Source organism: Mauremys mutica, chromosome 24 (genome assembly GCF_020497125.1).
Source record: "Mauremys mutica isolate MM-2020 ecotype Southern chromosome 24, ASM2049712v1, whole genome shotgun sequence".
Lineage (NCBI taxonomy): Eukaryota > Metazoa > Chordata > Testudines > Geoemydidae > Mauremys > Mauremys mutica.
The window spans coordinates 2,659,195-2,686,601 of NC_059095.1; the positions used below are offsets into that span (position 1 = coordinate 2,659,195).

At 59.3% G+C, this 27,407-nt stretch overlaps 1 protein-coding gene across 2 annotated transcripts in view; it reads left to right on the forward strand.

Moving 5' to 3' along the window:
- NCAN (neurocan) overlaps positions 1 to 27,407 on the forward strand; it is a 61,898-nt gene that overhangs the window by 17,249 nt on the left and 17,242 nt on the right. For both annotated transcript variants that reach the window (XM_044999002.1, XM_044999003.1), the window contains exons 4-10: positions 6,019 to 6,420; positions 7,648 to 7,822; positions 9,060 to 9,187; positions 10,329 to 10,622; positions 11,802 to 12,905; positions 14,907 to 16,754; positions 23,497 to 23,613. In XM_044999002.1, coding sequence (XP_044854937.1) covers positions 6,019 to 6,420; positions 7,648 to 7,822; positions 9,060 to 9,187; positions 10,329 to 10,622; positions 11,802 to 12,905; positions 14,907 to 16,754; positions 23,497 to 23,613 — 4,068 coding nt within the window. The remainder of the gene's footprint in view (positions 1 to 6,018; positions 6,421 to 7,647; positions 7,823 to 9,059; positions 9,188 to 10,328; positions 10,623 to 11,801; positions 12,906 to 14,906; positions 16,755 to 23,496; positions 23,614 to 27,407) is intronic.

The window sequence follows — 27,407 nt, forward strand, 5'->3', positions numbered from 1 at the left end:
AGCAAAGAGCCCAAGCCACCTTCTGCGTGTGTCCAGGAGTGCGTGTGGCTGGAGGGGGCAGAGATAATCGCAGACTCGGAGCCTCGGGGGGTGGGGGGAAGCTTACTCCCGCTCTGTACTCCTGTAGGCTGGCCGGAGAGCCATGTGTCGGCCCCGCCGCGCTCTGTCCGTTGGGCTGGGGGATTGGGAGGGGATCTCCAAAGAACCTGGGGATTCAGAACATGGAGCTCTTCCCACTGGGTTCATATCTGGCTGCCAGATGCTGGGAATGGGCAACAGGGGATGGATCACTTGATAAATTGCCCTGTTCTGTCCATTCCCTCTGAAGCACCTGGCACCGGCCACTGTCGGAAGACAGGATACTGGGCTAGATGGACCACGGGTCTGACACTGTATGGCTGTTCTTCTGTATCGGGGTGGGGCAGTGGGCCCACTCTGTCCTCTGCAGAGGAAGTCCAACCAACCTCCAGGCTGCATGCAGTGACTAAAGATCCCATGTGGTGTTTGGCATAAGGGGCAGGGTATTAACCTTGGTGTCCTGGTTCCATTCCAGCTCCATTCTGTCTCCCCGTGGTGTTAGCCGTGTCCCACATCACTCCTCACTTCCCATCCTGCCCTGCAGCATCTGGCACCAGGTTAGCCATTGTGCAGCAGGAGAGGTGCTGTCTAGAGGGGAGATCTCGCTAGTTACCAAGCTAAAAGAACAGGAGTACAGACTAACATGGCTGCTACTCTGAAACCTTACCCAAGCTAGTTCCCCGGGCTCACCAGTGGTGGTGGTGGCTGGCTGGCTGGCTGCCTGCAGCTGGAGGTTAGGGTGTTACTCACAAGGCAGTGCTAGGAGGTGGCTCAGCAGATCATTTTGCTGTTGCTCTTGCACACTAATTGGGTCCAGCTGGCCAGAGGGGAAATCAATCACAGCACAGGCTGGGGAGAACCATTGTGTGCGTGTCGTTAATTCTGACGAGGCTGAGTCCTGGTGCCCTAATTGCCATCCGCAGCTTGCCAAGCAGAGTCTCTGCTAACAGTCTGGTGGTTTCGGGAATTGCTGCAGGTATGGCCGGCCCGGCGAGCAATGAAGCTGCGGAGTCAATGCCAAGCCAGGCCCTCTCCCTCTGAGATGGGTTTCGCTGATGCCAGACGATCAAAGCCCATGATGCAGGAGGGTCACTGGGGAAGGGAATGGGGAGCAAGCCCACCTGCCGGGTTATGGGGTCCTCTTAACAAGGGTGTGGGAAAATCTGCAAAGGCTTTGACTCAGGTGAGGCTACGCCTGGAGACAGATTGGAGCTGGGCAATACAGATAGATCCAGCCACATGGGGAAAGCCTCAGCGTGGAGCCTGGTACCAGTACCAAGTTCCATGTGCTGCTGGATCATGTGCCACCGTGGGGGGATCTCCTCCAGGCTGCCAGCAGCCTGGAATGAATTCACTAAGATTCAGTGGTAAAGCAGTGATGGAGTATGCGGCAGACCCAGGATTAACTGGAATCCGCCTGAAGCAGTTCCAGGCCAGTTTTTCCCAAGTCCCTTGATCTGGAACATGGCCCTGGTATTTGGGCTGAGAGGCACCAGGTCAATATCGTCATACCAGGTGGTGCCATTACCGTCTCCAGATATTTTGCTTAGTGAGTGAGCAGCGTCCTTGAAGCCATGCTGCGTTGTTAGTTTGGTGATGCTTTGGGGCGCTGTAGCAAGCAGCAGAGCTAGTCAGTTCCTGGGGCAGAGTTGCTCCCCAGGAACCAGTTCCTTGGTGTTTGGGCTGAGAGTTCATAGATTCTATGGCCACATGGACCCCTGCACTCATCTTGTCTGACCTCCTGCGTAGTACAGGCCAGAGACTGCCCTGAATTAACTCCTGTTTGAACTCAGAGCGCGTCTTTGAGAAGAATATCCAGTCTTGATTTTCAAATGTCCAGTGCTGGAGAATCCAACACGACCCTTGGTAAATTGTTCTATCAGTGTTTAAAACAATTGTGCCTCGTTTCTAGTCTGAATTTCTCTAGGTTCAACTTCCAGCCATTGGAGCTGGTTAGACCTTTGTCTGCTAGATTGAAGAGCCCCGTGTTATAGAATTTGGGCTCCCCATGGAGGTACTTGTAGTCCAGGGATCAGCAACCTTTCCGAAGTGCTGTGCCGAGTCTTCATTTATTCACTCTAATTTAAGGTTTTGCGTGCCAATAATACATTTTAACGTTTTTAGAAGGTCTCTTTCTATAAGTCTATAATATATAACTAAACGATTGTTGTATGGAAAGTAAATAAGGCTTTTCAAATGTTTAAGAAGCTTAATTTAAAATTAAATTAAAAGCAGAGCCTCCCAGACCGGTGGCCAGGACCCAGGCAGTGTGAGTGCCACTGAAAATCAGCTTGTGTGCTGCCTTCGGCACACATGCCATAGGTTGCCTACCACTGTTGTAGACTGATAAGTCACTTCTTTGCCTTCTCTCTGTTAAGCTAAATAGATTGAGCTCCTTGAGTCTATCACTGCAAGGCAAGTTTTATAATTATTCTTGTGGCTCATCTCTGAACCCTCTCCAATTTATTAATATCCTCCATGAATTGTGGGCACCAGAACTTCACAAAGTATTCCAGCAGTGATCGCATCAGTGCCAAATCCAGAAGCAAACTAACCTTTCTACTCCTACTTGAGATTCTTGTCTTTATGCATCCCAGGATTGCACTGGGAGCTCAAGTTCAGATGATTATCCACCGTGACCCACAAATCCTTTTCAGAGTCACTGCCTCCCAGGATAGTCCCCTGTGCTCTGAGTATGGCCTGCATTCTTTGCTCCTAGATGTAGGACTTTACATTTGAGCAAAAGTTCAGACAGAGGGAAGTGGCTGTGTACCATTTGTGGCCACCTCTGTTCCAGGTCTGGTGTATATGACGTAAATAGTTACACTAGGAAAATACAGAGACTCTACTTCACTTATTCCTCCTCCAGTGGAAACTGGCTCAACAGAGGAGTAACAGTAGCATTTATTGCAAGCTCTAAGATCCAGCTTAGAACACACAAAGATGCTAAGGGCGTCAAGCATGGTGCCAGGGGATACCACTATGGGGGTTTCCATTTGCACATGGTTTCTATTTTCATACATGCTGGCACCACCTAGAAATTGATGGCACCACATGGAAGGGCCCCCACCTGGACTCTACAACGTTGAGGTAGATTAATCCTTGCAGTGCAGTTCTTTGATGCTGCCCTAGGGAACGTCATCCCAGCCAGGGAGCCTGGTGGGTTCTGGGTTACTCATGTGGAGCGGGACACGGCTTTCCCTGGGGCGCTGCTTTGCATACAGCTCAATCCCTCGGGGGGCTGGTGGACCAAGTGCAAGGAGCTAGAGCAGGGATGGCAGGCAGGGAGCTTGCAAACACAAACCTCACAGTAAAAGCTGGTCCTCGGGCCTCAGAGAGACCAGGCCAATGGGCAGCTCAAAGATTTCCCAGCATGGCGCCCCCCTGCCCCATCATGCTGCGCGCACCGAGGAGCCTCAGTTTCTGGCCTTGACACCTCCATAGACCAGCCCACGGCATCCACGGGACCTTTGTTACTCGCCCCAGCGCCCAGACCTCTCGCTTTCCCCCTTATACACCCCGGGGCAGGGGTGGACTGTGTGGGTGCCATGGCAACCCAATAGACATGGCCAAGGGCCTTTAGCTCAGTGCCCACTGTCCACTCAATAGTCTGGCCGCCATAGGAAGCTCTTAGCAGTGGGGCCCAAGCTGGAGGAACATGGGGAGGAACAGAGCCTCTGGCCTGGGCACGTCTCATTTGGCAGGACAGGCTGGTAACATGGCAACACCATTTGGCTAGAACAAGCTCAGGGAGACGGGGTTGCATTGCTGGTAGTGGGGGAGGGGCCTGTATCTCAAAAACTCCCCCTCCCTCCTTATCATGTGAATTGGGGTAGCTCCTAGAGGCCCCCACCTAGATCAGGCAGCTCGTCAGGGCAGTGCTCCCAGTTGTATCACCAGCCTCCCAGCATTTCCTTTAAGCCCCAGCCTCTGGATTCATGGGATTAAGTGCAAGTCTCAGCTTTCATTTTATTTCAAAAGGGTAAGTTTCTGGCTCTGCTGGTTGCAGAGAGGAGATGGAAAATGGCCCCATCACCAGAAAGCAAAAGGAAAGAACCCACTAGTTATCATCCTGTTTAAATCTCTTCACTAGGAAGCCAAACTCATGATCTTTGGTGACTGCTTCATGGTCTCTGATCATTTGAGGTTCACAATATTGGCTGTTCATTAACCCCATTTTCCAGAGAAGGAGATGCAGAGACTTGGCCAGAGTCACACCCTGCCAGGACCGGAGCCCAGCTCCCTCCCGTCTCAGGCCCCTGCCTCCTTCCTTCAGAGGCACCTTCCATTTCGCATTCAGACACCCCTCTCTGGAGAAGGCACATGCTGCATTTTCTCACAGGAGACTCAGCTTTTATTCTTGCCTATGACAAAGGAGAGCCCTGGGGGGGTTCAGAGTATGTTTGAGAGGAGAGAAGAGGGTTGCAAACATGCAATTAAGAAGGAGAATTGTTAATTGCAGCTTAGAAAGGACTCCTGATCTAAGCCGATATTTAGCTACTTTATCTTCCACTCGCTAAAGAACCCTGCCCAGCTCACCCCTCCCCTCACTGCACCTGCGCCCCAGTGCCACTAGCCCAGGTTTGCCAGGGCTGCTTTTATCCCGGGCTCCCTGCTGCAGGTGTCAGCACTCATGCAATTAAGCACAGCTTGGGCCAATCAAGCTAGCTGCCTGCCGGGACCGGATTGCCTGCCACCCTTTCATGCCCAGACAGCCCTGCTGCTAAAGCCGTCCCAGCATCTCCAGCACTGTGCGTGCTGTGCAGGAGCCCGGCAAAGGGCCCTAGCAGAATAGAGTCATGGGCTGTCCAGCCTAGGCCAGAGGCCTGTTTCTAGCCACGCCCTGTGCCGCCTGCTGCAGAGGTAGCAGATAGCTCTACGGTGCTACAGAACCTGGGGGCTGGCTGGAGGTCCCTTGCAGTGTGTCTGTCGGTGCAGCAGCAGGTGCATGCTGACCACAGGCTCGCTCCTCCGATCCTGCTCTCACCTGCCCCCAAGTAGCTGGTATCCTCCCCGGCAGCGAGGTCACACTGGGGCCCACTGACGTCTACAGGGCTCTTCCTTGTGAGCAAAGGCGGCTGGGCCTTGCTGTGTGCTGCCAGCCTGGCTTGGTGGGAGCCTGCCGCGCTGTTCTGCAGAAGGTGTTTCCAGCTCAGTGCTGGAGATCCGGAGCTGGGCTTCAACAGGGGACATCACCGCAGCCCAAGGGCCTTCTGACCTGGCGGGTCTGGTTCAGGCTGTCTCGGCACCTGCCGCAGCTCCAGGGCCAAGGGGGTGAAAGCTAGTAACCAGAGCTGATCTGCATCCCCCTGCATTGAGCAGGACCCTGCTCCCTGCCGCAGCTCACTTGCTTTATACCAGTCATCCAGAAAGCCCCCCCGGTGTCTGCAGTGTGGGAGTGATCGCGGGCCTGCAGGGGGAATGGATACCAGCCAGGAGGGGTGCAGCCACTGGCGCTGGTATGAACTGCCCCTTGCCTGCGCGTGAGTCTGCAGGCGTCAGCGAGGGATCGACAGGGCTGCTTGATCTCGCCCTGTCCTCGCCGTGTGACGCTCCCAGGGAATGGACGCTCTGAGAGTCGCCCAGTGGGAACGGATCGCAGGAGCTTGGGGACCATATGGGAGACCTGGTCCAAACGCTCATCATCGTGGGGCTGGGGGCTGGAAATGGACCCCAATAGCTTCCCGGTGGCAGCTCAGCACTGCCGGATCCCAGCCGGATAAAGCGAGGATGAAACTGTCGGGGGAAATGCAGGGGACTTTTCTGCACCCTGGAGTCGGTTCCGATTTGAGCTTGGGGTCGGTCCTGAGTCTGAGATGGTTTGGCCAGAACATGCGTCTCTGTCTCTTTCCCTCTGCTGTGCCCATCACAGGGGTGTCACGCTCCCCCCAGGGTTACACCTCCCTCTGATCCCCTCTCCTCTTTCTCTCTCTCCTGCAGGCTCCCAGGACAATGGGAAGGTGATTCGCATCAACAAGGTCCAGCACCAGCCGCTGCGTGTGGGGCTGGCTGAGCCAGTGGCCCTGCCCTGCCTCTTCTTGCTCCAGCCTTCGGCCTCGCTGGGGCCCAATGAGCCACCGGACCCGCCTCGCATCAAATGGAGCAAGGTGCAGGCGGCATCTGGGCAGAAGGAGGACGTGCCAGTCCTGGTGGCCAAGGATAACGTGGTGAAGGTGGTGAAAGCCTACGAGGGGAGGGTGTCCCTGCCTGGCTACCCCAGCAACCGCTACAACGCCACCCTGGTGATCAGCGCGGCGCGGGCCAGCGACGCTGGGCTGTACCGCTGCGAGGTGGTGGCCGGTGTCGACGACGAGCAGGACCTGCTGCCCCTGGAGGTCACGGGTAAGTTGAGGGCATGGCAGCGTGGGGGGGGGGGCACGCCGGCAGGATGGGGGTCGTGAGCCAGGGAGGCCAAGCACCAGAGTGGACACTTCCTCTGCCACCTCCCTCACCCCCACCTCCGCGGTGATGCACAAGCCAAACAGGTGATTAGTTTCCCATTGGATGCCTACGGGAGAGCCACTGCGGGAGTGTCGGCTACTCCAGGCTGGCCAGAGCCCAGCCACTGCCGTGCGCTGCCAGTCCCAGGAGCTGGAGGTGAGCTCAGTCCTGGGGGCAGCTGGAATCACTGCAGCTGCTGCTGCACCGTATAACAGCAGGGTAGGCAGTGGCACTGGTATCTCTCAGGGCACCGCTGGCTCTGGGTCTCTCTCCTTTGTCGGCAGAACTGTCTGGCTGTATGTATGTGTGTGTCATGTGCACTGAGCAGGGGTGCGCTGTCTCTGCACCCCGGCATGCTGGAGTCTCAGTAACTTGCAGTGTAGTCACTTGGGCCCTCCCGGAAGCAGCTTCCCGCTGATGCTCATGGCTCGTGCTCAGGCTGCACATCCAGCTGGTGTCCAAAGGGGAACTGATGGAGTCTTTCCACCCTGACAGCACATGGCCAGTGACTCCTCCTCTATCTGCGCATAGCCCTGTTCTGGTGCTGTCAACGCTCCACGAGCAAACGCTGCCGGCTGCTTCTCAGCCTCCTCCTGAGGCTTCCCCCTGGAGCAATAGCGGCTCCGCAGGGCTGGGGCCTTGCTCGTGATTTGCTTTGCTCTTTCAGAGGGGTCTGCTGCTGGCTCCGGGAGGGGAGTGGGGTCTAGTGGGTTAGAGCAGAGGGGGCTGGGAGCCAGGACTCCTGGGTTCTATTACTGGCTCAGGGAGGGGAGTGGGGTCTAGTGGGTTAGAGCAAGGGGAAGACTGGGAGGCAGGACTCCTGGGTTCTATTCCCAGTGCTGCAAGGTGAGTGTGATCGGGGGGGCTGAGAATCCTGACAGCTGCCTTATGTCCCCAGCTCTGTCACTGTGTCACTTTGGGCAAACACCTTCTCTGTGGATAAACAGAAAACGGCAGGCTCCAGGGCTATCAATCCAGCCCCTTTCACTAGCGTAGAATTTACTTTGTCTCTAAGACAAACTGTCTCTGGGCCGATTGGGGGGGGGGGGGCTCCTTCCTCCCTCCCTCCTGCGCAGCCCCCGTCGGCCTTGTCCCCTGCTCACGCCCCGCATGTCCCCTTCTCCCCAGGCGTGGTGTTCCACTACCGAGCCGCCAGCAACCGCTATGCGCTGACCTTCCCTGAGGCCCAGCACACCTGCCGGGAGAACTCCGCCGTCATCGCCTCCCCGCGTCACCTGCAGGCTGCCTTCGAAGATGGCTACGACAACTGCGATGCTGGTTGGCTGGCCGACCAGACCGTCCGGTAAACGGGGGAGCCCCCGGATCCTGGGCGCTGTCAGGATGCGGCTTGGGGAGTAGCCCTGTTGGAGAGTGGCCATTCGGTGATGGGGGTGGGACTATGGGACAGCTTCCCAGTGCGACGCGGCTGCTTCGTTTCTGCATCTTGCACCACGCCTGGCAGCACCGGAGCCCTGGGAATCGATGTGATGTTGTATCCCTCCTTTGGAGACCCTAGATCCCTATTTCCCTGTGGGCCCAGGCTCCCGTAACACAGCCCTGACCCAGCAAAGCAGCCATGCCGGTGGCCCAGAGGCACCCAGCTAAGCAGCAGCCACTGAGCCATAGATTCAGATGGCAGCAGCCTGCAAAATCTGCCCAAAGCAGGTTCCCGCACATGCAAAATGTGTGTGCAAAACACCTTTGTGTCTGCAGATCAGGCAAGGGGTTTGGTAACTGATGCACAGTGCAGGCCTGTCCCATGTGCACAGATCTGCTCCCATCTCTGCCACTGACTCGCTGTGTGACCTTGAGTGAGTCATGTCCCTGCTCTGTGCCTACGTTTCCCCATCCGCAAACTGGGGAGAATGACCCTGACCAGCCTGAGAGTGGGGGGTGGAAGGTGGTTAATCCCCGCCAAGCACTTTGAGGCTGCCCTTCTGCTGTTAGCAAACAGCTAACCACAGAGGACAGTTCTCCTTTGGGTTCAGGACACAGATCTGCACTTACATCTCCCATCTCTACACCTCCAGCTCCCCCCTGCCCCTCTACATCTCTCCATCCCCCTGGGCCCCCAGCTCTCCTCTAGATAAAGAGATTTTTCCCCCTCCACCTCTTCTCCATTATCATTGAAATTGCCATCAGACACCCTCAGCTTCTGACCTGAATCAAAGTGACGGCTGCTTGATTCCAGCGCGGTTCCCCGTGGCGAGTGATTCTCTGCTAGATCAATGTGCCGCCGCCTGAGTGTCATGCAGCCGGATCCGTCACAAATTCTGAGAGCTGGGGCTTGGCATCTCTGCTGTCAAAGGGCCCCCTGCAGAGACACCAGGCCCCTACCCCCACCCTAGCTCCCTGCAGTCACCAGTGGGGATGCTGTGAAGCTGTGACCCCCCCATCTCCCCCTTTGCACTCTGTTTCCTGCTTTAAAGCGTAGCAACACGGAAGGAGCATCTGTTCTGTGGCTGTCCGAGGCTTGTGGGACGGGCAGGGCAAGGGCTGATCCAGGCCCATGACCGCTGCTCTGCACCTGCTCCCCACAGGTACCCCATCACGCTCTCCAGACCTGGCTGCTACGGAGACCGCAGCAGCCTCCCGGGCATCCGCAGCTACGGGGAGCGGGAAGCCAGCGAAGCCTATGATGTCTACTGCTACGCCAGGGAGCTCCGAGGCAAGCCCGAGGCGCGGGCCCTTTCCTGACAACGCTTTCCTAGGCAGCCCCAAAGGGCCCCTCCTGCTGCCTGCTTTTGGGGGCTGGCCAGTGGGGCTGGGACATGGCTGGAGGGGGGCACCTCTGGGCTGGGAGCGTCTCTCCAGCAGGGTCCCCAGTCCCTGCTGGGTGCAGAGAAGCCAGGAGGATTTCTACCCCAAGAGGTTCAGGGCAGGGAGCAGGCTCCTTGGTGCCAAGCCCTGGCCATCTCCCCTCCACCTGCAGCTTCCGCTGCTGCTCTTTGAGAGTCAATAAAAGGCTCCCTGAGGGCTGATCCTCAGCCAGCGCCGGGCGGCTCCTGATGGATTGGCGACACGCGGCTGGCTGCATGCCACCCCCGGGGGACGGTGATAAACTGAGGAGCACCGTGCACCTGGCTGTGCCTTATTGCTTAAGCAGTGAAGACTTTAAAAATGCATTCCTCTGCTCCGAGCTCCCGGGCTGACGGATGCTGATTTCACGGCCGTGTCAGCAAACGGAGCAAAGGAGAATTTATTGCCTCTTTGCACCTGAAGCCTTTCTGGTGACCTTGAGCGGTGGGGTGACTCGGTGATGCTACAGCTGCACCCCCTCTCCCCCTGGGATTTGTGCTGTGGCAGGCCTTGCAAGCTAAGCAGGAGGAGGCCTGGCCAGTGCTTGGAGGGGAGACCCTAGGGTCTCTCAGCAAGTGGTGGTGATGTTTGCCCTTCGGAGCCGGTTCTGCGCCAGCTTCCCGGTGGGATGACAGCGGGCGCTGTGCTGCTGGAGGGGCTTTTCCCCAGAGGAGAGGGGAGGTGGGGCCCTGAGTGCTGACTGGTAGCAAAGGTTCCCAGGCCTAAGCAGGGCCAGCTCACATATCTTGGCTGGATGCCAGCATGAACCTGCCATCCCTCGTGCAGCTTCTATGTGATGCAAGAGGCCCAGCTCCGCAGCTGGCGTAAGTCAGCATCACTCTAGCAAAGTCAATGGCTCTGTTGCACCACTAGGCTTCAGTTCACATCCCAGCGGTTATACAGCACTGTTAAGCTGTGGTTGCATTCCACCCCAGAGATGGCTGCACTGCAGCAATGAGCCGGGTGACTGGTGAGCTGTATGTAGCAATGGGCTTTTCTTCCCCTTGCAGGGAAAGTGTTCTACGTCTCCACGCCCGGACGGCTGACGTCTCAGGGAGCCAGGAAGCACTGCCAGAGCCGGGGGGCCTCGCTAGCCACCACGGGCCAGCTGTACTTAGCCTGGAGGGACGGCTTGGACCAGTGCGACCCAGGCTGGCTGGCTGACGGAAGCGTCCGCTACCCAATCAGGACCCCACGTAAAAAATGTGGCGGGGACGAGCCGGGCGTGAGGACCGTGTACCAGTTCCCCAACCGGACAGGCTTCCCGGACCCAGCCTCCAAGTTTGACGCCTACTGCTACAAAGGTAGGTGGGAGTGAGGGCATCCCTTCCAGGGACCGATCGGACCAGGGATGATGGGCCTGTCCACTTTCTGATCCAGAATCACCCGCTGTGTCATTAAAACCACCCACCTGCCCCACGACCCTGGTGCCTGCCTGTCCCTGCACCCCACCCCATGACCCTGGTGCACACCTGTCCCCGTGTCACCCACCCACCCTGCAGCCCTGGTGCCTGTCTAATCCCTGCGTCACCCACCCACCCCATGACCCTGGTGCCCGCCTATCCCTGTACCACCCACCCCACAACCATGGTGCCTGCCTGTCTCTGTGCTACACCCCCACCCCATGACCCTGGTGCACACCTGTCCCTGTGTCACCCACACACCCTGCAGCCCTGGTGCCTGCCAATCCCTGCGTCACCCACCTGCCCCACGACCCTGGTGCCCGCCAATCCCTGCGTCACCCACCTGCCCCACGACCCTGGTGCCCGCCAATCCCTGCGTCACCCACCTGCCCCACGACCCTGGTGCCCGTCTAATCCCTGCGTCACCCACCCACCCCATGACCCTGGTGCCTGCCTGTCCCTGCACACCGCCCCCATGACCCTGGTGCACGCCTGTCCCTGCACTACCCACCCACCCCATAGCCCTGGTGCCCGTCTAATCCCTGCATCACCCACCCACCCCACAACCCTGGTGCCTGCCTGTCCCTGCGCCACCCCACCCCCCCATGACCGTGAATCCTTTTACACACCTCCCATGGCTCGGTTCCCCACCTGTGCCACGGCCCTGCTTTGCGTGTGGTGACCCCTCCGTTAACGACCCTGGCACAGGGCTCGGAGATCCCTCCATTACTCCCTGGGGATGGTGCAAGTCGCTTGGTCAGCTGCCTCTCACACTGTCCATTAGTGACTCAAACAGGAAACGGGCTCGTCCTGGCGTTCCTGTGCCCCCCACCCCTCATGCTCACTCGCAAGGCTTCATCTCCCCAACACTCCTGCAACCCCGTAGGGGCCGGAGCCAAACGAGACTTGCAGGCCCCCGGGTTTCACCTGGCTCTGGGGCCAGGCCTGGTTCGCAGGGGGGCTTCCTGCCCTTGCTGGGTGAATCCCACTGAGTCCCTGTTTGCACACGCCCGGTTCTCGTCTCTGTCCATTTGGATCAGAGCAGCCTGTGTCAGCTCCTGCTCGTTCGTCTCTTTGCAGCGGGTCAGCAGCCATCCCCGTCGCAGAAGAAACCAGACGAGTTGAGGCCTGAGAAAACAGAGAGCAGCCTGGACCGCCGGCAGCCGGAGCAGGATCTGGATGGGTTGGAGCCGGCGGGGCCTGACCCTCTGGGCATTGACAACGTCTTGGTGGAACATGCCGAGGAGCAGCTGCCTCTGGCGCGAAACGAGCCGATTCCCAAGGAGCGCAAAGACCCCAGCGTGTCCGGGGACTCCAGGGAGATCACCCGCGATCGCTACAACCTGTGGCACAAGCTGCTGGGGCCAGTCCTGACGGAGGATGAGCAGCTGCAGCTGGTGACGGCTAGCCAGGCCCCCCAGGGGGGATCCGAGAGGGCAGCAGCCACGGTAGCTCCCGCTCTGGAAGGGGCCGGGGTTCTGGCTGACACTGTGTCTCCGAAACCCTCTTCAGTCTCCTTTCCGGCTGGGCCGGGGGAAGATCAGTCTCTGAATATGGTCGACCAGGCACCAGCGCATGGGGTGAGCAGCGACCAGGGAGCCCATGAGCCGCTGGGCTTCACCACAGGCCGCTGGGAGGAGACTCCTGGCCCCAGCCAGCTGTCCTCTGAGGAAAGAGACGCCCCAGCCCTGGGGGAGACCACCGATGCCTTCCAGCCAACCTGGCACACTGGCATCACGCAGGGGCCCCTGTCAGCTGATCCGCAGCCACCTTCCCAAAGCCCTGCCCCAGAGCTTCCCCAGGAAGGAGCCGCTAGCACTGTGGCCCAGGATAGCATGGGGGCATCATCCGCTGCCAACAAGCCTGAGCAGCTGAGCCCCGCTGCTCCGGATGAACCCAGCCATCTGCCCCACGGCCCCGAACCTACCAAGAAGAGCGTCTCCTCGGGGCTGAACGGCCGCTACTTCCAGCTGCAGCGCGAGGGACAAGCCCAGGACGTGGACGGGAACGCTTGGGGGGGCCTCACGCCCGCCCCTGGCCTGGCACAGGAGATGAAAGGCAGAGTGGACAACGCAGTCGAGATCCTTCCCACAGCCAACCCCACTGCCAAGGCCCACGCAGGGGAAGGCGCCTACCCCATCTCCAACGAAGTGGACGGGCAGGCCGAGGGGCAGGCCGGCTACAGTGAGTATCTCTAATTAACCTCGTTCCGGGGGTGGGGGGGGAGTGGAATTCTTTGCAGCCGCTGCAGCTTTATAATGCAGGACTGACCATCTGCCCATGCGTTCGCCAAGGCAGCCCCATGATCTGAGCGATTTGTATCTAGACAGAGAGACGCGTTTCATTTCACCCCATTCCGAGGACAGTCAGTCCTCTCCTTACACCTGCAATTCTATCAATGGCCACAGGGTTACTCCTGCTCTGCCCTGGCCTGACCTCTTCTTCGCTGTATCATGGGAGCATCTACACTCCCAAGGATCGGGGCCCCGTTGTGCTGGGAGCCTCACAGACCCCAGGCGAGATGGGGTCCCCGTCGGGCCGGGCGCGGCGCAGACAGGACCAGGTCCCTGTGAGGGACTCAGGGAGGTGGGGCAGTGAGCCAGAGAGCCCCAACAATACACCACCAGCCCCCCCCCCACCGGCTCACTCTGCCCCCTTCCCTCCTTGTCCACAGACTCCCTGTCCCCATGCAAGGGCACCCCTCCCTTCCCCCCACCCCCTCCCATCTGCACTGAATTCACTGCCGGTACAAACAGCTCCCTTGCTCTCCCTCCCCCCTGCTCCCAGGGACTGTTGGGTCCTTTCCTGCCCCCTTCTCCACCCCATCTCCCACATTCCCCCCTCCCCCCCACACCTGAGGGAATCTCCCCTGGACAAAGGGCGGTCTCCCCTCCCCCGCCAGGAGAGAGAGCATCATGTGCAGCCCCCCATCACTTGGCAACTAACGAGGCCTTCAGAGTGGGGGAGCCTCCTCCCCAGATGTTGCCTGAGTGATGAGGAGCCAGTAGCCATGGCAACCTTGCCTAGCCGGGATCTGCTGCTGCTCATCATTAAAGGCCATTATCAAGTCCTTGTAATAATATGGCAGCGCAGAGCAGGGCTGCGTAACTGAGTGCTCAGTGCTCGTCACAGCCCAGGGAGAGGGGCCGGGGTGATGGGCGTCCAGCCACTCAATAGCACCTTGTGCACAGAGGGTACTTTCTGTCCCAGGATCCCCCCGCGTTGTATACCCACAGCCTGCCCCCAAGAGCTCCTGGCCCACGGCTGAGGAGCAAGGCAGAGCCAGGGCACGTGGCCGAAAGCACTGGTATTTTTTGCGTATTGAATTTGCACAAATGATTCTCACACATGCAGGTGCAGTAGCCCCGTCTGGCCGTTCGCACGCACACGTAGCTGATGTACATGCACAAATGCGGTGACTGTGTCAGCATGTCAGGCACAGCTCCGTCCATGCCACCGCATCCCTACCTGGTTTGAGAATTTGGCCCTAGGTGAGACTGTCAAAGTCCTGATGCCAGCCCTCCCTGCTCTAACCACAACACTCCCCTTCCAGAGCCAGGAAGAGAACCCAGGAGTCCTGACTGCTATTACTGTGCTCTGACCCACACACACACCCCTTCCCCTCTGCCAACATGAAACACCTCTGCGTTCTGCACTAGCCCACCAAGACCCGAGTGTTTACAGTCACACCATCCCAGCACTGAGACGAGCCTCGGCAATGAGCTCCGCAATGGTTACAGGCTCCCGCATGGGTGGGGCTCTCCACTCAGGGCATCGGGTCTTGTACAGCTCCTAGCACATTGTCCATGCTTAACTCATCATCCATAATGACTAATATGGGACTTGGGGTCGGCGGGGGGGGGGGCTCGGAAGGGAAGCCGAATGAACAGGACTCAGCTGGCTGCTGTGTCTCTCCCCTGCTGCCCTAGCGATGAGTAACACCCCCAGCGCATGGCAGAGTCTCCCCCCAACCCTGCTGAAATCAGTGCGACCAGGAGCCAGGATGGGCCCAATGGGAGTTCTGCAGTCAAAGCCCTGCACTGCCAGGATTGGCCCCTTCCCTTTGGCCTGCGTGGGTCCTGCTGTTGTCCGATTACTGTATTTAGAGGGGGACTCCCGGTGTAGCTGAGTGTGTGATCCATGCTCCAGGGCCTTCTGCTAACCAACATCTCTGGCTTTTTGCAGAGCAAAGGGGATCAGCACACCCATGGCTCCCGCAGATGGGGACAACCCCAGCGCCCCCCTTGCCATCCGCTCCCGGCCAGAAAGAACAGCCGCAATGGACCCTCCGCCTGACACCGCCGCTCCCCCAGCACAGCCGTGGGGCTCCCACTGACCACCCCCCGTCCAGCAACAGTCCTTGGGCAGGGCAGGCGATCGATACCAGCGGGATGGGAGAGTCACTGATGGGTACTCGGGGGGCGGCAGAGACAGCAGCCAGCGCAGAGGAGGGAAGACAGGACTGGAGCTCTGACAGCAGCCCGACGCCGGCAGCCAGTGGACTGTCTCTGGGCCCGGCCGGCACCCTGACCCCAGGAAACGCTCTCAGTCCCCTGGAGGAGGCTGCTCTCGACCCGCCGCTCCCCAGCTCCAGCGTCCGAGGCGACTACCCCCAGGCGGGCGGCCTGGGGCTGCCACCCCCTGGGGAGGATGCGGAGGATTCCTCTGGGGAGATCACCTCCAGTGAGGAGGGTGCCACCCCCATCCCACCGCTGCCTGCCCTCCCCAGGGCCCCCCTGCATGCACTACTCCCCCCCCACGCTGAGGAGCCAGGGGCGCCCCCCTCCGCCCATCCCCACCCCGGGGGCAGCGAAGGCAGCGGCGCTGCGGAGTACAGCTTCCCGGAGAGGAAGGGCAAAGCCGTGAGCTTTACTGAGAGGTTCATTTCCTTGGCTGGCCGCGCTGGCAGCCCAGCAGCCAGCACTGAGAGCTCCGGCTCCAAGGATCCCAGGGAGAGAGCTGGCACGGGCGCCCACAGGGCTCTGGGCTTGGAGTCTCTGGATGAACCCCCGGGGACAGAGGAAACGCTGCCCAGCCTGCCTGGCCCAGCCTGGGAGCTGAGAGACGAGCAGGCTGAGCTGCAAGGCGAAGGCGCGGTCACTCATCCCGCCGAGGAGATTCCATCCCCAGAACCCACCCGCTCTGACCCTTGGGTGGCACCAGCCAGGCACAGCGAGCCGGCCAGCCGCGAACCTGCCACGCAGCCCAGCCCAGCCTGGGCAATGGCAGCCGGCCAGCCGCAGCCACAGGAGCTGGAGGGGGAGGACGTGTACTTGGCTGCAGCACTGTCCGGGGACGGGTCAGCGGAGCAGACTGTGGGTCCCCCGACACTGCCTTTTGGCACCACCCAGACCATGGCTCTGGGCCCCTACAAGCCAGCAGGGACCAACTGGCCGGTGACCAGGAGGGGGCAGATGGTGGCAGCAGCTGCCATCAGCCTCCTACAGCCATCGCTGGCAATCACGGAGCCTGCCCGCTCCCCCGCAGCGGGTCCCACGCTCCCCGGCGCTGTTGCTAACCGAGCCCCTGCAGCAGGACCAGCCCAGGCTGCTGTCACAATGACTGGGCTGCCAGGAACCACCGGCGCCACGGGGCTTGAGAGCTCACCCTCCACACCGGCTGCTGCAAGCCACACAGAGCCCAACGCGGAGGATGTCTCAGGGGAAGCCAAGAGGGAGGAGCCCCTGACGCCGTGGGGCTCTGCAGCTGGGCCACCCCAGCTGGAACAAAGGCCAAGGGTGAGCGCCAGCCCTCAGGACCCCCTGCCCAGCTTGCCGACTGACTTGTCCCCGCTGGTTGCCGGGTCCCGGGAGGAAGGCAGCCTGGAGCCCGCCGTGCACACCAGCCAGGCCTTCGAGGAACCCAAGGCGGAGCTGGACAGATTCGTTCTCCAGCCCGTGATTGACGAGGCCCAGGGGCTTTTGCTGGCGGACAGGGAGGCCGACAGCGGGAGCGGAGAGGAGCAAGTGCTGCCGTTTGTGGGGGAGAAGGAGAGCCCGGCCTGGACCAGGGAGGGCAAGGCCAGCACACTGGGTAAGTGGTGCCCCGCAGAGCCGGGAACGGGGTCAGTGCTGGGAGCAGGGGGTGGTGGCACCTGCTGGAGCCAGGCAGAGCATGAGCAAGAGCTTGGCAAGTTCTAACCGTGCTCCCCACTCCCAACCCATAGCCCCCTCCTCCTATCCCAGTCCTGGGCTCCCCCTCCAGCTCTGCCGATGCCCGAGACATGCTGAATTGTGCTACACAATGTGGTGGCTGTGTTGTTTGCCTGCCATTCCTGAAACCCTGGGACCTTCCCCAGGATTTGAACCCAGGTCTTCACAGCCAGGCTGGCAAAGCCAGTCCCTCAGAAGCCACTCATTTCCGAGGGAGGAAACAGCCTGCCCACTGTAAGATGCCATTCTGTGTCCCCCGCCCCCACTCCTCTTCCTCTGCCTGCTGCTGCTCCTGATCCCAGGTTTCTGGGTAGCTGCACCCCACCCCTGCACTTCTCCTCCCTCCATCCCAGGGCCTGACCAAAAGCCTGATGAAGTCATGGGGGACATCTGGGGATGCAGGACCCGGCCCAAGCAAAGGGTGAGGTCCCCCATCTCTCATGGAACAAGGAGCAAAATAATCCGTCTTAGTTTCCTGGCTCTGCTTCCTGTGCAGCCACCCTCGCACCCTGCGCAGAGGTTCTCCAACTGAGCGGCCCCACTGATGAAATGCAACTTGGATACAGTCAAGTTGGCAAAAAAAATAGCCTCAGCTTCTCTTCCACGCTGGCCGACTCCTGGCATGCTGGATCCTCCGAGGGGGAAACACAGCGGAGTCCTTGTGCGCAGCTCAGCGAGCAAGTCTGCCCGGCTGCTAAAACCAGGGGGCCTTCAGAGAGAGAGAGAGAACAATAGAGAAAACAGAGTCGATAGACCCACTAGGCTCTAGGGATGGAGAGATAGTTACTAGGATTTTAGGCGATAGATAGGTAGATAGATGACAGATAAAGGGGGTGTAGCGGGTTAGATAGGTTAGGATTTCGGGAGAGAAAGACTAGACTCTCGGAATGGCGACAGATAAACAGCCCAACAGCTAGACACTAGGATATCGAGAGATTGATTCAATGTTAAGGCCAGGGATCAGGGATCCTAATTTTATTAGCACCAATTTCCTCGGTGCTGAGTTTTATACAGAGCTCTCCATCCAGCCACGAGGGGGCTGCAGGCAGAGCCTGGATTTCTCAACATGCTCTGCGCTGTTAGAGCGAGCCAGGAACCCATGCTTTTAAATATTTAATATTTGCAGTTGCTAATAATAATAGCTAGAGAGACAGCTCCTGGCAGGGAATATTTAGCATCCAAAGACTTTTAGTATCTGGGAGAAAGACAACAAATATATTTAAAGTTTGGAGCCACCGAGAGGCGGGAAAGTCAACACGGTTAATATTCCGCAGTCTGAGGCTCCTGCACTGCCGGGAAAGGAGCGTGCTGGTGAAATATGCGTCAGCGCTGGGAGCTGGAGCTGCTGCTGGGCCCAGCCCCTGCAAACAGCTCCCTGATGAGCAAATGTGCGGTGGCACCTCACCCCTCCGCCCTGGCACGCCCGGCAGGAACCTGACACGATCGTATTGTTTCTGGGGCAATACAGGCTCTGTCCTGTGGCCGTGCTAATGCTGGGGGGTAGGGGGAGCAGTCAGCTTCCCCCAGCGGGGAGGTAGGTCAGACAGACTCATACCTGGAGTGATTCCCCAGCCCTCCCCGCATCCCCATTGCCAGCTCCCCACTGCCCCAGCTCCTGACCTGACCCAGGTGGGTTTCTTTCCCCAGCGCTGACTAGGGGTGGGGGCTGCAGCTTGGTTCTTGCTAGGCCTGGATGAACTGGCCTCTTAGTTACAAGAGGAGCCAGCCAGAAATTTTCCCTTGGAAAATGCTGATTCCATGAAATTGAAATGTTTTGCGGGAACGTAACAATTTCATCTAAATTTTCACCGGAAACTTTTTGTTTCCATTTCATCCTTCAGACTTCGATGTCAATACGCCGCACCGTGCGAGCCTATAATGTCATTAATGAACAGTCCAAACAATACGTTCAAAACCAAATATTTTTTGAATGTTTCATTTCATGAAAAATTCCCAGATTTTGACTTTTTTTGGTCATGTTTTGGGGCAAAACCAGATTATGATCTGGTAGAATTTCCCCCGGGACAGGAGTTCCCCATGTCACGGCTCTGAGTATAACACTCAGTGTCCCTCCTTGCCTGCCTGTGGAGTGAGCCAGGCAGGTCCCATCCCCAAACTGCCCCCCACCAGCACACACATACCCTGTGCAGACCCACCCCCCTGGCCTCTGTCCCTTGCTCCCCCATCCTGGCGGCAGCTCCCTGGCCAAGCCAGCCCAGACTGCAGAGACATCCCTGCGTGGAAGCTGGTCATGCTGCAGGGTTGCTGGGTGGCTCAGCCAGGGGACAGGTAGCCCTGGCTACGGTCCAGTCCCAGAGTAACCTCCTCACCTTATCCGAGCTGGGTCTCCCACATTAGTGCAGGACGCAGGGAGCACCTCACCCTGGGTGGAGCCACCTGGTGCATGTCTCTAAACCCTGATAGAGAAGCCCCAGGCATGCCCCCTCCCTCTGAGGGTTGCTCTGCTCAGCCCTGTAGGGTGTTTTTGGTGAATGGCGCATGGAGCCCGGCCCCAGAACGCTGCCTTTCATAGGTCTGGAATTTACCCACCCATCAGCCTTGTGCTGCAGCCTCAGTATTCTCCACACTGGCCTTAGCGGTGTCAAGATCCAGGGGACCCCCCGCTACCCACAAATCCGAGCTGCCCACAGAACAGCACCTAGGAAAGGGGGGCTGTGCTCTCCTGCATACTGATGGGCAGGCCTGTGCCCCCCTGCATCCCTGCTAATAGGTCCCAGCGAGCCCAGGGCCAGATGTGAGATGGTTTTAATAAGGTGCACTTGGGGCTTTGCTTTTGAACACATCTTCCCGGTAAAGCACTTACAGCTCCGAGGAGAAGCAGCTTGGAGAGGACGGGGTTTCACGGAGCCAAGACACTGCTCAGCTTGGAGAGAGATGTTGATTCTTTCCTTCTCTCCTAGGGTGAGGCCTCTGTCATTGGGTCTGGGTGGATTTATAACAAGAGACCCAAGCACTCAAAGCGGAGCTGTTCTTTCCGATTCCTGCCCCAGGCTCCAGCATGCCCATCGCCACCCAGGGTGCAGCGCCTTCACCCACGCGCTCAGTGCCCGCTTTACTGGCTGCTCTCCAGCAGTGTGTCTGCTCCATTCCCGTCGCCGGCGGGGATGGCGCATCCCCTGCCGCCTTGTGGGAGCTGGCGGCACTGATGCTTGCCAAGCAAACAAACATCCGCGGGGCTCCTGGATTCTTTTTCTCGCCTCCCGCACATCTGCCCGCCCTGGCTGGCTAGGGGCACTGCGACTGCCCCATTGCTGGGGTTTGCTCCATCAGCGCTGGCCCCAGCTCTCCCCAGGCCCAGCTACCACCGGGCACTGCTCTCCTCTCTTACCCCTTCTGCTTTCTGGCTGGGTTGGGGAGGCGGAGAAGGGGAAGCCCAGCACCCACAGGCAACCCTACAATAACAAATCAGTGTACACAGCCCAGCACCCGCAGGCAGCCCTGCACTAACAAACTCAGGGGTGCAGTCCGGCACCCATGCAGAGCCAGGTATGCTGGGCAGCAGAAGGGTAGGAAACGAGGCTGCTATGCCATTAACCTGGAGGTTCACGAGCACCTGGTGACACTTGCTGTTCGGTCCCCGGGTCCTAATTAAGCCCTTCCCCAGGGCGGTGGGGTCAGTGCCGGGGCCGCAGCAATCAGCATGGAGAGCCGGCTGAGCCCAGCCGCGGCCCGGCAGGCATCACGCACTGGATGCAAACGACCCCAATGGCTGGAAGGGAGACCGAAGGGCCTCGCCCCCGTACGTGGCTCCCTGAGCTCAGACTCAGAAGTCGGCTGCAGGAGGGCGAAGGCTCCGAGGGAAAAGCCCGGGGGGGATTTGGTGGCGTTCCAGTTGAGGCCTCTTTGCCCCTGCTCATTGTGCCGCCCCACGCCAGCACCGAGCCCTCCACACGATCCCGTCAGCCCCCACGAACTGGCAAGCTTTCCGTGCGGCTCCCGTGCAGGGGAGATCCCGCCTCTGCCAGCGCTCGGCTGCGATAGGCCCTGCTGTGCCCTGCACAATCAGCTGGGGCCTTGAGGTCAGCCTGAGCGGCTCCAGCTGTTCCCAGGACTGGCTGTGAACTCCTTCCATCCCTGGTCAGGCCCTGCTCCTGCGCTGGACGCGGTGCCCCATGGAGCCGCTGTTAATCAGTTTGAAAAATAAGATGGCTGCAGACGTAGCTCCCAGGAGACACACTCAGAGGTTAGGGGGCGTCAGTAGTCTCTGCATTAAACCCCTTCGGGGTCACCTGCTGGCGTCTAAATCAAAGGGAGCCACTTTCTTCCAGCTTGGGGAGAGAAAGATGAGAATCTAACAAAGCGATTAGATAGATAGATTAGCTTAGATAGAGGGGGTGTACGAGGATACATAGAGAGGGTGTATGGGAATAAATAGATCAATAGATAGATCAAGGGAGGGGTGGATGAGGATAGACAGATCGAGGGAAGGGGTGGATGGGGATAGATAGCTCGAGGGGAGTGGTTGGGGATAGATAGATCGAGGGAAGGAGTGGATGGGGATAGACAGATCGAGGGAAGGGGTGGATGGGGATAGATAGCTCGAGGGGGGTGGTTGGGGATAGACAGATCGAGGGAAGGAGTGGATGGGGATAGAGTGGGTGGATGGGGGTAGATTGAGGGAAGGGGTGGATGGGGATAGATAGATTAGATCGAGGGAGTGTACGAGGACAGATAGAGGGGGCATATGGGAATAGATAGATTGATTGGATTAGATAGATGTGTATTGGGACAGATAGATCGATGGGTGTTATATCGTGGCAATGAGTTGCATAGGTTACTGATGAATGTGTAAGGGAGTATTTCCTCATACTGGTTTTAAATTTGCCACCTCTCGTTTGAATTGATACAGAACTAGGTACCATGGATGGAAGGAAGGAGGGGGAGAGAGAGAGAGAGATTCTGTTTTTGCAGTGCTGCACCTTTAATATTCCTGTAGGAAGAATGTGCCTGTTTTACAAGAATTCGTGATTACCCATGCTGAGCTCTTGCGAAAATCTGGCCCCAATTCTCGGTGTTGTGTACTTGAAAACCCAGCCTTTAGCAGGGGGCTCTGGAGGCAGCAGTGGGAAGCAGGGAACAGGGATGGACTCCAAGGTACAACCCCACTCTGGGGATCCTGAGCACATGCTTGGGTTGCTAGCCCCTGTGGCAGCATCTTCCCTGCTGTTGTTACCCGCGCCGGTGGATTAAAGCTAGTGGGGGGATTCCTACCCATGCTACCAACACACGGCCCTTTGTACCCGGCAGGTCCGAGCCAGCGTAGCCTCTGGCCCCAGCCGTAGCACACAGCATGGCAAAGCTGCTTGGAGGAGCCATCTTCTGCCTTTAAGCTCATCCAGTCACTCTCCCTCCGCCAGGGGCTTTCACGGTGCGCATTGCAAAGCTCCTGCTGGAGGGGGCTCAGCTGTTAGTTTGCCTGGTGTGTCCTCTCTGCTCATTAAGTGCTTCTGTGTAGATAAATGGAGCGAGATTCCTCCACTTCAGCCGGCAGAGAAGTCCACTCGCCTATCTTGGACTTTGCAGGGCTGCTGGCGTTCGGCAGCACTCCTCATTGCCATGCGAGGGCTGCCTGCTGCTTCCCCCAGAGACTGTTTAAAGTCAGTCAGAACTAATTATAAAAAGAAAGAATTAGATTCCGACTCGAGCCAGCTGGCAGGCGTCTGAGCTGCAAATCTTCTGCATATTTTAACGCTGCATTTGGGTGCCGGGCATGCATGGTGGGTCCCACACGCGGGCCCAGAATGAAAGCGGGAGAAAAATCCCAGCTTGCAGAGATCAAGAGCGTAGACCCTGTCACGGCTTAACAGCTGGGCGTGTACCAGGACCAGAAGGAGAGAGGGGTGCAGAGCTGGGCTTTCATTCGGAGAGTGGAGCGGGTGGGCCTGGGGCGAGCAGATGGTCACGTGCGAGCACGTTACCAGAGTGTGCACGTGTCTGTCTCCTGGAGTTCGCTCAGGGCCCCATTCCCACGGAAGCCCTGCTGCAGGGGCAGAGCCGCATGGGGTTCAAACGCTGAACCAGGCTGGATGAACTGGGGCCTGACTTCCACTCCTGAAGCAGGGAGGAGGGCAGTGGCAAGGAATTGTGGGAAGGCACTGGAGGACTAGCAGCACTGAGATGGCTCAGGCCTGTGTCCACACTGCAGAGCAGTGACAACAGCCGCTCCAGTGTGAGCAGCACTTGGGTGTAGGCGGCCCCGTCGGCCGGCCGGCTTAGTGCAAAGCACCCCCGTGCTTGAGCCAGAGGTGTGGCTGGGACTCGGGTTAGGGGCGGCGCTCGCAAGGGAGCCAGAGATAAGTGCAGTGCAGACAAGCCCTGGGTCTCGCTCTGCAGGGGGCTGCCACAGAGCGACCCCCCCAGTTGGTATCAGGGGGGTGGGGGAAGGAAGCGCTAGCACGCATGGCTGCGGCAGAGCTGCAGGGAGGCTGCCCAGCAAACCCTGCTCGGGAGGAGCCCGCACAGATTACTGGCGATGGCCCATGTGTGAAGTGTTCTCCGTGAGTCCTGGGGGCCTGAGAGAATCTGGGGGGGCAGTGGCCTCAGCGCCCGTCTCCCAAGGGGCTCTGCCCTGTGCCCATGCGCCTGTGCCTTGTGTCTTGCAGCTCAGGCCGACCCCTGCGAGACTAACCCCTGCCTGCACGGTGGGACCTGCCAGTCCAACGGAACCATCTACAGCTGCAGCTGCGACCAGGGCTTCACCGGGGAGAACTGCGAAATAGGTGAGTGGCCTCTGCCCCGCAGCCACGGCCCTGCCCTGCAGAGACAGGAGGGGCTGAGAACAGCCACCCGGCCAACTGGGGCAGGGGTTTGGGCACTGAGTCGCCAGTTCAAATCCAGCCAAGGGCAGGCGTGGCACGTGATGGCCGTTGCCTGGTGTCTGCGGTGGTGCCAGGCTGGGGACGGGAGTGCAGGTGCCCGTGGGCACTGATTGACTCCTGGCTGGCAGATGCAGCGAGGATGGAGTGAGCCACGGAGGCTGAGCCCTCCCCTGGGAAAAGGGGGGTGCAAAGCTGACGCTGCTCTGGGGGGGTCTCAGACTCCAGCCAGGTGGGCCCCTCTTGCCAGCCTTACAAACGCTATGAAAAACCCCACACAGAGGGGTTAATGGGCAGCGAAACCCCCAGCTCTGCAGCCAGGGGAAATGCTGCCGGCGATGCGGACGCCTGCTAATCCCTTCGTCAATGAGAGGGAGCCCCAGGCCTGGTCCTTTAAAGCACCTTTTATTTCATGCTCCTCGGTTTCGCAGCCCCACCCCTTGATTCCCTGCACGCACACGCCTGGCCAGGCCCCAGTGCCTCTCTGCTGAGCATTGGTGGTGGCTGCACTGCTCAGGCAGCCGGCGCCTGCGGGCAGAGGCTGGTAAATATCATGTTACAGGCTGAGCTGGCACCCGCTGGTCGGCAGCCAGCCCTTCGTTCGCAGCCAGGCCGGTTCCCACCATGCGACTGCAGCTTGGCTCTGCTAGCTGGCTGCAGGGCCGCCCACCCTGCCCACCTTCTCCCCGGCCGCGCTGCTCAAGAGAGACCCCAGGATGCCAGCTCCCCACCCGCTGCCAGAGGCCAGGGGAGCTGTAGGAGGCGGATCGTCTCAGCCTGCGTTACCGCCCCAGCTACACGAAGGGTCTGTCTGCACTGCAGTCACCGGCTGGGATCGCAGGCCGTGTAGACATCCCCGAGCTGGCTTGGATCTAACAGGCTCAGGTGCTGGAGCAGCGAAGCGTGGGCTGCAGCACAGACTAGCCACCCGTGTCATAACCCAGTGTTCCCGGCAGGCCTGTGCTGCGCCGGGACCCGAGGTATCTAGATTAAAGCTGGCGCAGGTACATTTACACCAGCCGCAGTCACACCCCAGGACTGGCGTGCAGACATGCCCTGCGGCCCCTTTAGGGCACTCTGGCAGCAGAAACGGGTTCTCTGAGCACCCCTCAGCACAGCTGATGTGGAGCTGGCTTAAAGGCCCTGCACCTAGCCCCACTCCCCGATGGGGGTTGTGGCTGGAGCTTACTGCGCTATGTCTGTTCTTTACTTTCCAGCACCCATAGGGGGTAGTAGGGAGAGGACTATAAGTTCGAGCCACCCTGAAGCGGCTCTAATTTACACTGGGAGCTGGCCAAGGCCGTGCATGGACCCACCTTACAGAGCACACACAGATTGCGGGAGGCTCCTTCCCATCTCCAAGTGCCGAGACAGGGGGGATCTGAGAGCAGAGCCCAGCAAAACCAGCCGGGTGCATTTCACTCCCTGGTTCGCCCCCCGTAGCGGGAGGCGGCTGTGGTTGAGTTTCACCGTCCCAGAGGAACGTTAGCTCCCGTATTTCTATAAAATCGCTCTGAGGGATGGAGGAAGCTATCCCAGGAATGTTTCTGCCCCAGGAGAAAAGTAAAACCCCTGGCTAAAAACCAAGGCTAATCCAGGGCCGGGTGTCTCCGGAAAGGCCAGTCCACCCTAGATTTGTTCCTGGCATCAGCGTTCCTTTCTGGGTGGTGCTAGGAGGCCCAGCCCAGGCGCCAGGCCCGCAGAGCCAGGGGACACACGAAGCAGGCAGTCCCTGTCCCGGATAGCTCCCAGGCTGGCCTCAGGCAGGCTGGAAGCAGCTTGAAGGCGTTCCATGCTCCCTGCCCTGTTTTGTGTCCGTCCCTTGTATCAGGGCTCGGCACATCAGGATGTAGGGGCTGCAGGCCGCTCGTCAGAAACCTCTCCGATCCAGTGGACCCCCCCAGCTAGCCCATCTGCTGGATAATAACCCTTGGGTGTATTGCTGGCGACCCCACTGGGAGCTGACTCCCGCTGCCTCGGTGGCACGAGGAGCTGGCCCCATTCCCCCGTGAGGAATGTAGGGGAGCGTGAATGGTTGGCGAGGACGATCTCGCCCCCCTACATCATGCTGCGCCTGTGCCATGATGAAGCACCACGGGCTCCAGGCTATTATCTCAGCGCTGGGGCCGCCACACTCGCTGATTTCAAATTGGTGCGGAAGCTGGCGAGGGAACAGCACCTTGCTGATTCCTCTTTAAACCTCTTCTCCTCCCCACCTACCCCCAATCTCCTTGTGCTCCCCCCTGGCAGCACTCATGGGGGGTGCAGTGGGGTGCGGGGGACCCCCAAACTCCACCGGGGGGGACCCTAGGGAAGGGAAGATCTTGTTTTCCAAGTGTGTTCATTTCCCCGCTGCTGCAGCTGTTTCTCTCACAGTACGAGCTAGAGGCCCTGTTGTGCAGGGTGCTGCACGAACCCGTAGTGAGAGACGGCCCCGGCCAGGCAGAGGGAGGATCCTTATTGCCCAGCGAGGGAACTGAGGCTCCGAGAGACGGGGTGATGTGGCCCAGTGGAGTCTGTGGCAGAGGCAGCTTTCCTGGGTCCCCACCCGGTGCCTTTCCCCAAGGTCGGGGGCTGCTGGAGGAGGCAGAGCGGAAGAGCTTCCATGGGAGCCCATTGCATCTCCCACAAAGGACTGGGCCCTGCCCGTCTGCCGTGCTTTGCAGGTCAGCCCAGGGCCTGGGGCAGCCGGCACTGGAATATCAGGTTTAAAACCAGAGAGGCTGAGATACCCGTGGGGAGAAAAAACCTTTCTAGAGCCGGGTAATAACGTTTAAGCAGCATCGATTTCCCTGTAAATTTCCCATGCTCAGTAAACGGTAAAGAACCGCTCGGTGCCTTCCCAGATGGGATCAGTGCCTCCTGCTCAGGGACAGGCTCGGGCCTGACTGCGCACACGCCAGCTGGCTGTTGGGGGGGCTCACCGGGCCCCCACTGCTGTGGCAGCTGAGCGCCGGGCACACTGCGGCGGATTTCTCCTCACCTGCCCTGGAAGGCAGGACAGGGCGATTAGCTCCTTTACAGGTGGGGGGGCTGATGTCCAGAGAGGCTAAGGAACTTGCCCAAGGACACATGGTGAGTTCGTAGCAGGGTGTGGCACTGAACCCAGCTCTCCTGAGATAAAGCCCTAACCTCTGGACCATCCTTCCACTGAGCTCCAACTGGGGAAGAGGGTCGTGGCATCCGCCTTATGCCCCGGCTCCAGCTCCACCAGTGACCAAGCACCTGATCCAGAGCCCACCGAAGCCAACGGGAGCCTTTCCATGAGCTCCGGTGGGTTAGGATCAGGCCCCAGGAGCCTGCATGATGGCAGGGGGGTTGGAGCAGACAGGTATCCGCGTCCTGCCGGAGAATTGCCCCAGAATGGCAGGGGAGTGTGTCCAGGAAGCAGGGCTGGAAATCTCGACAGCACGGGCCGTCTCCGACACTGCCTGCAGCACTAGCTGCCGAGAGGTCTAGTGATCCCACCCAGCCCTGGTCCACGCAGATGTCTGCCCCTTTGGGTGCTCTCCCAGAGTCTCCCATCACTAGTCCCGCCCGGGTGCCCCCTGGCCAGCTGCCCGCACCGCCCAGCCCTCGGCACCAGCGCCGGGACCGCTGCCAGACCAGAAAGCGGCAGCCCAATAATTCATTAACCATAGCTAAATCAGCTCCAATTAGCGCTATTGAGCAGGGCAGCCGGGGCTGAGTGGCCTCCG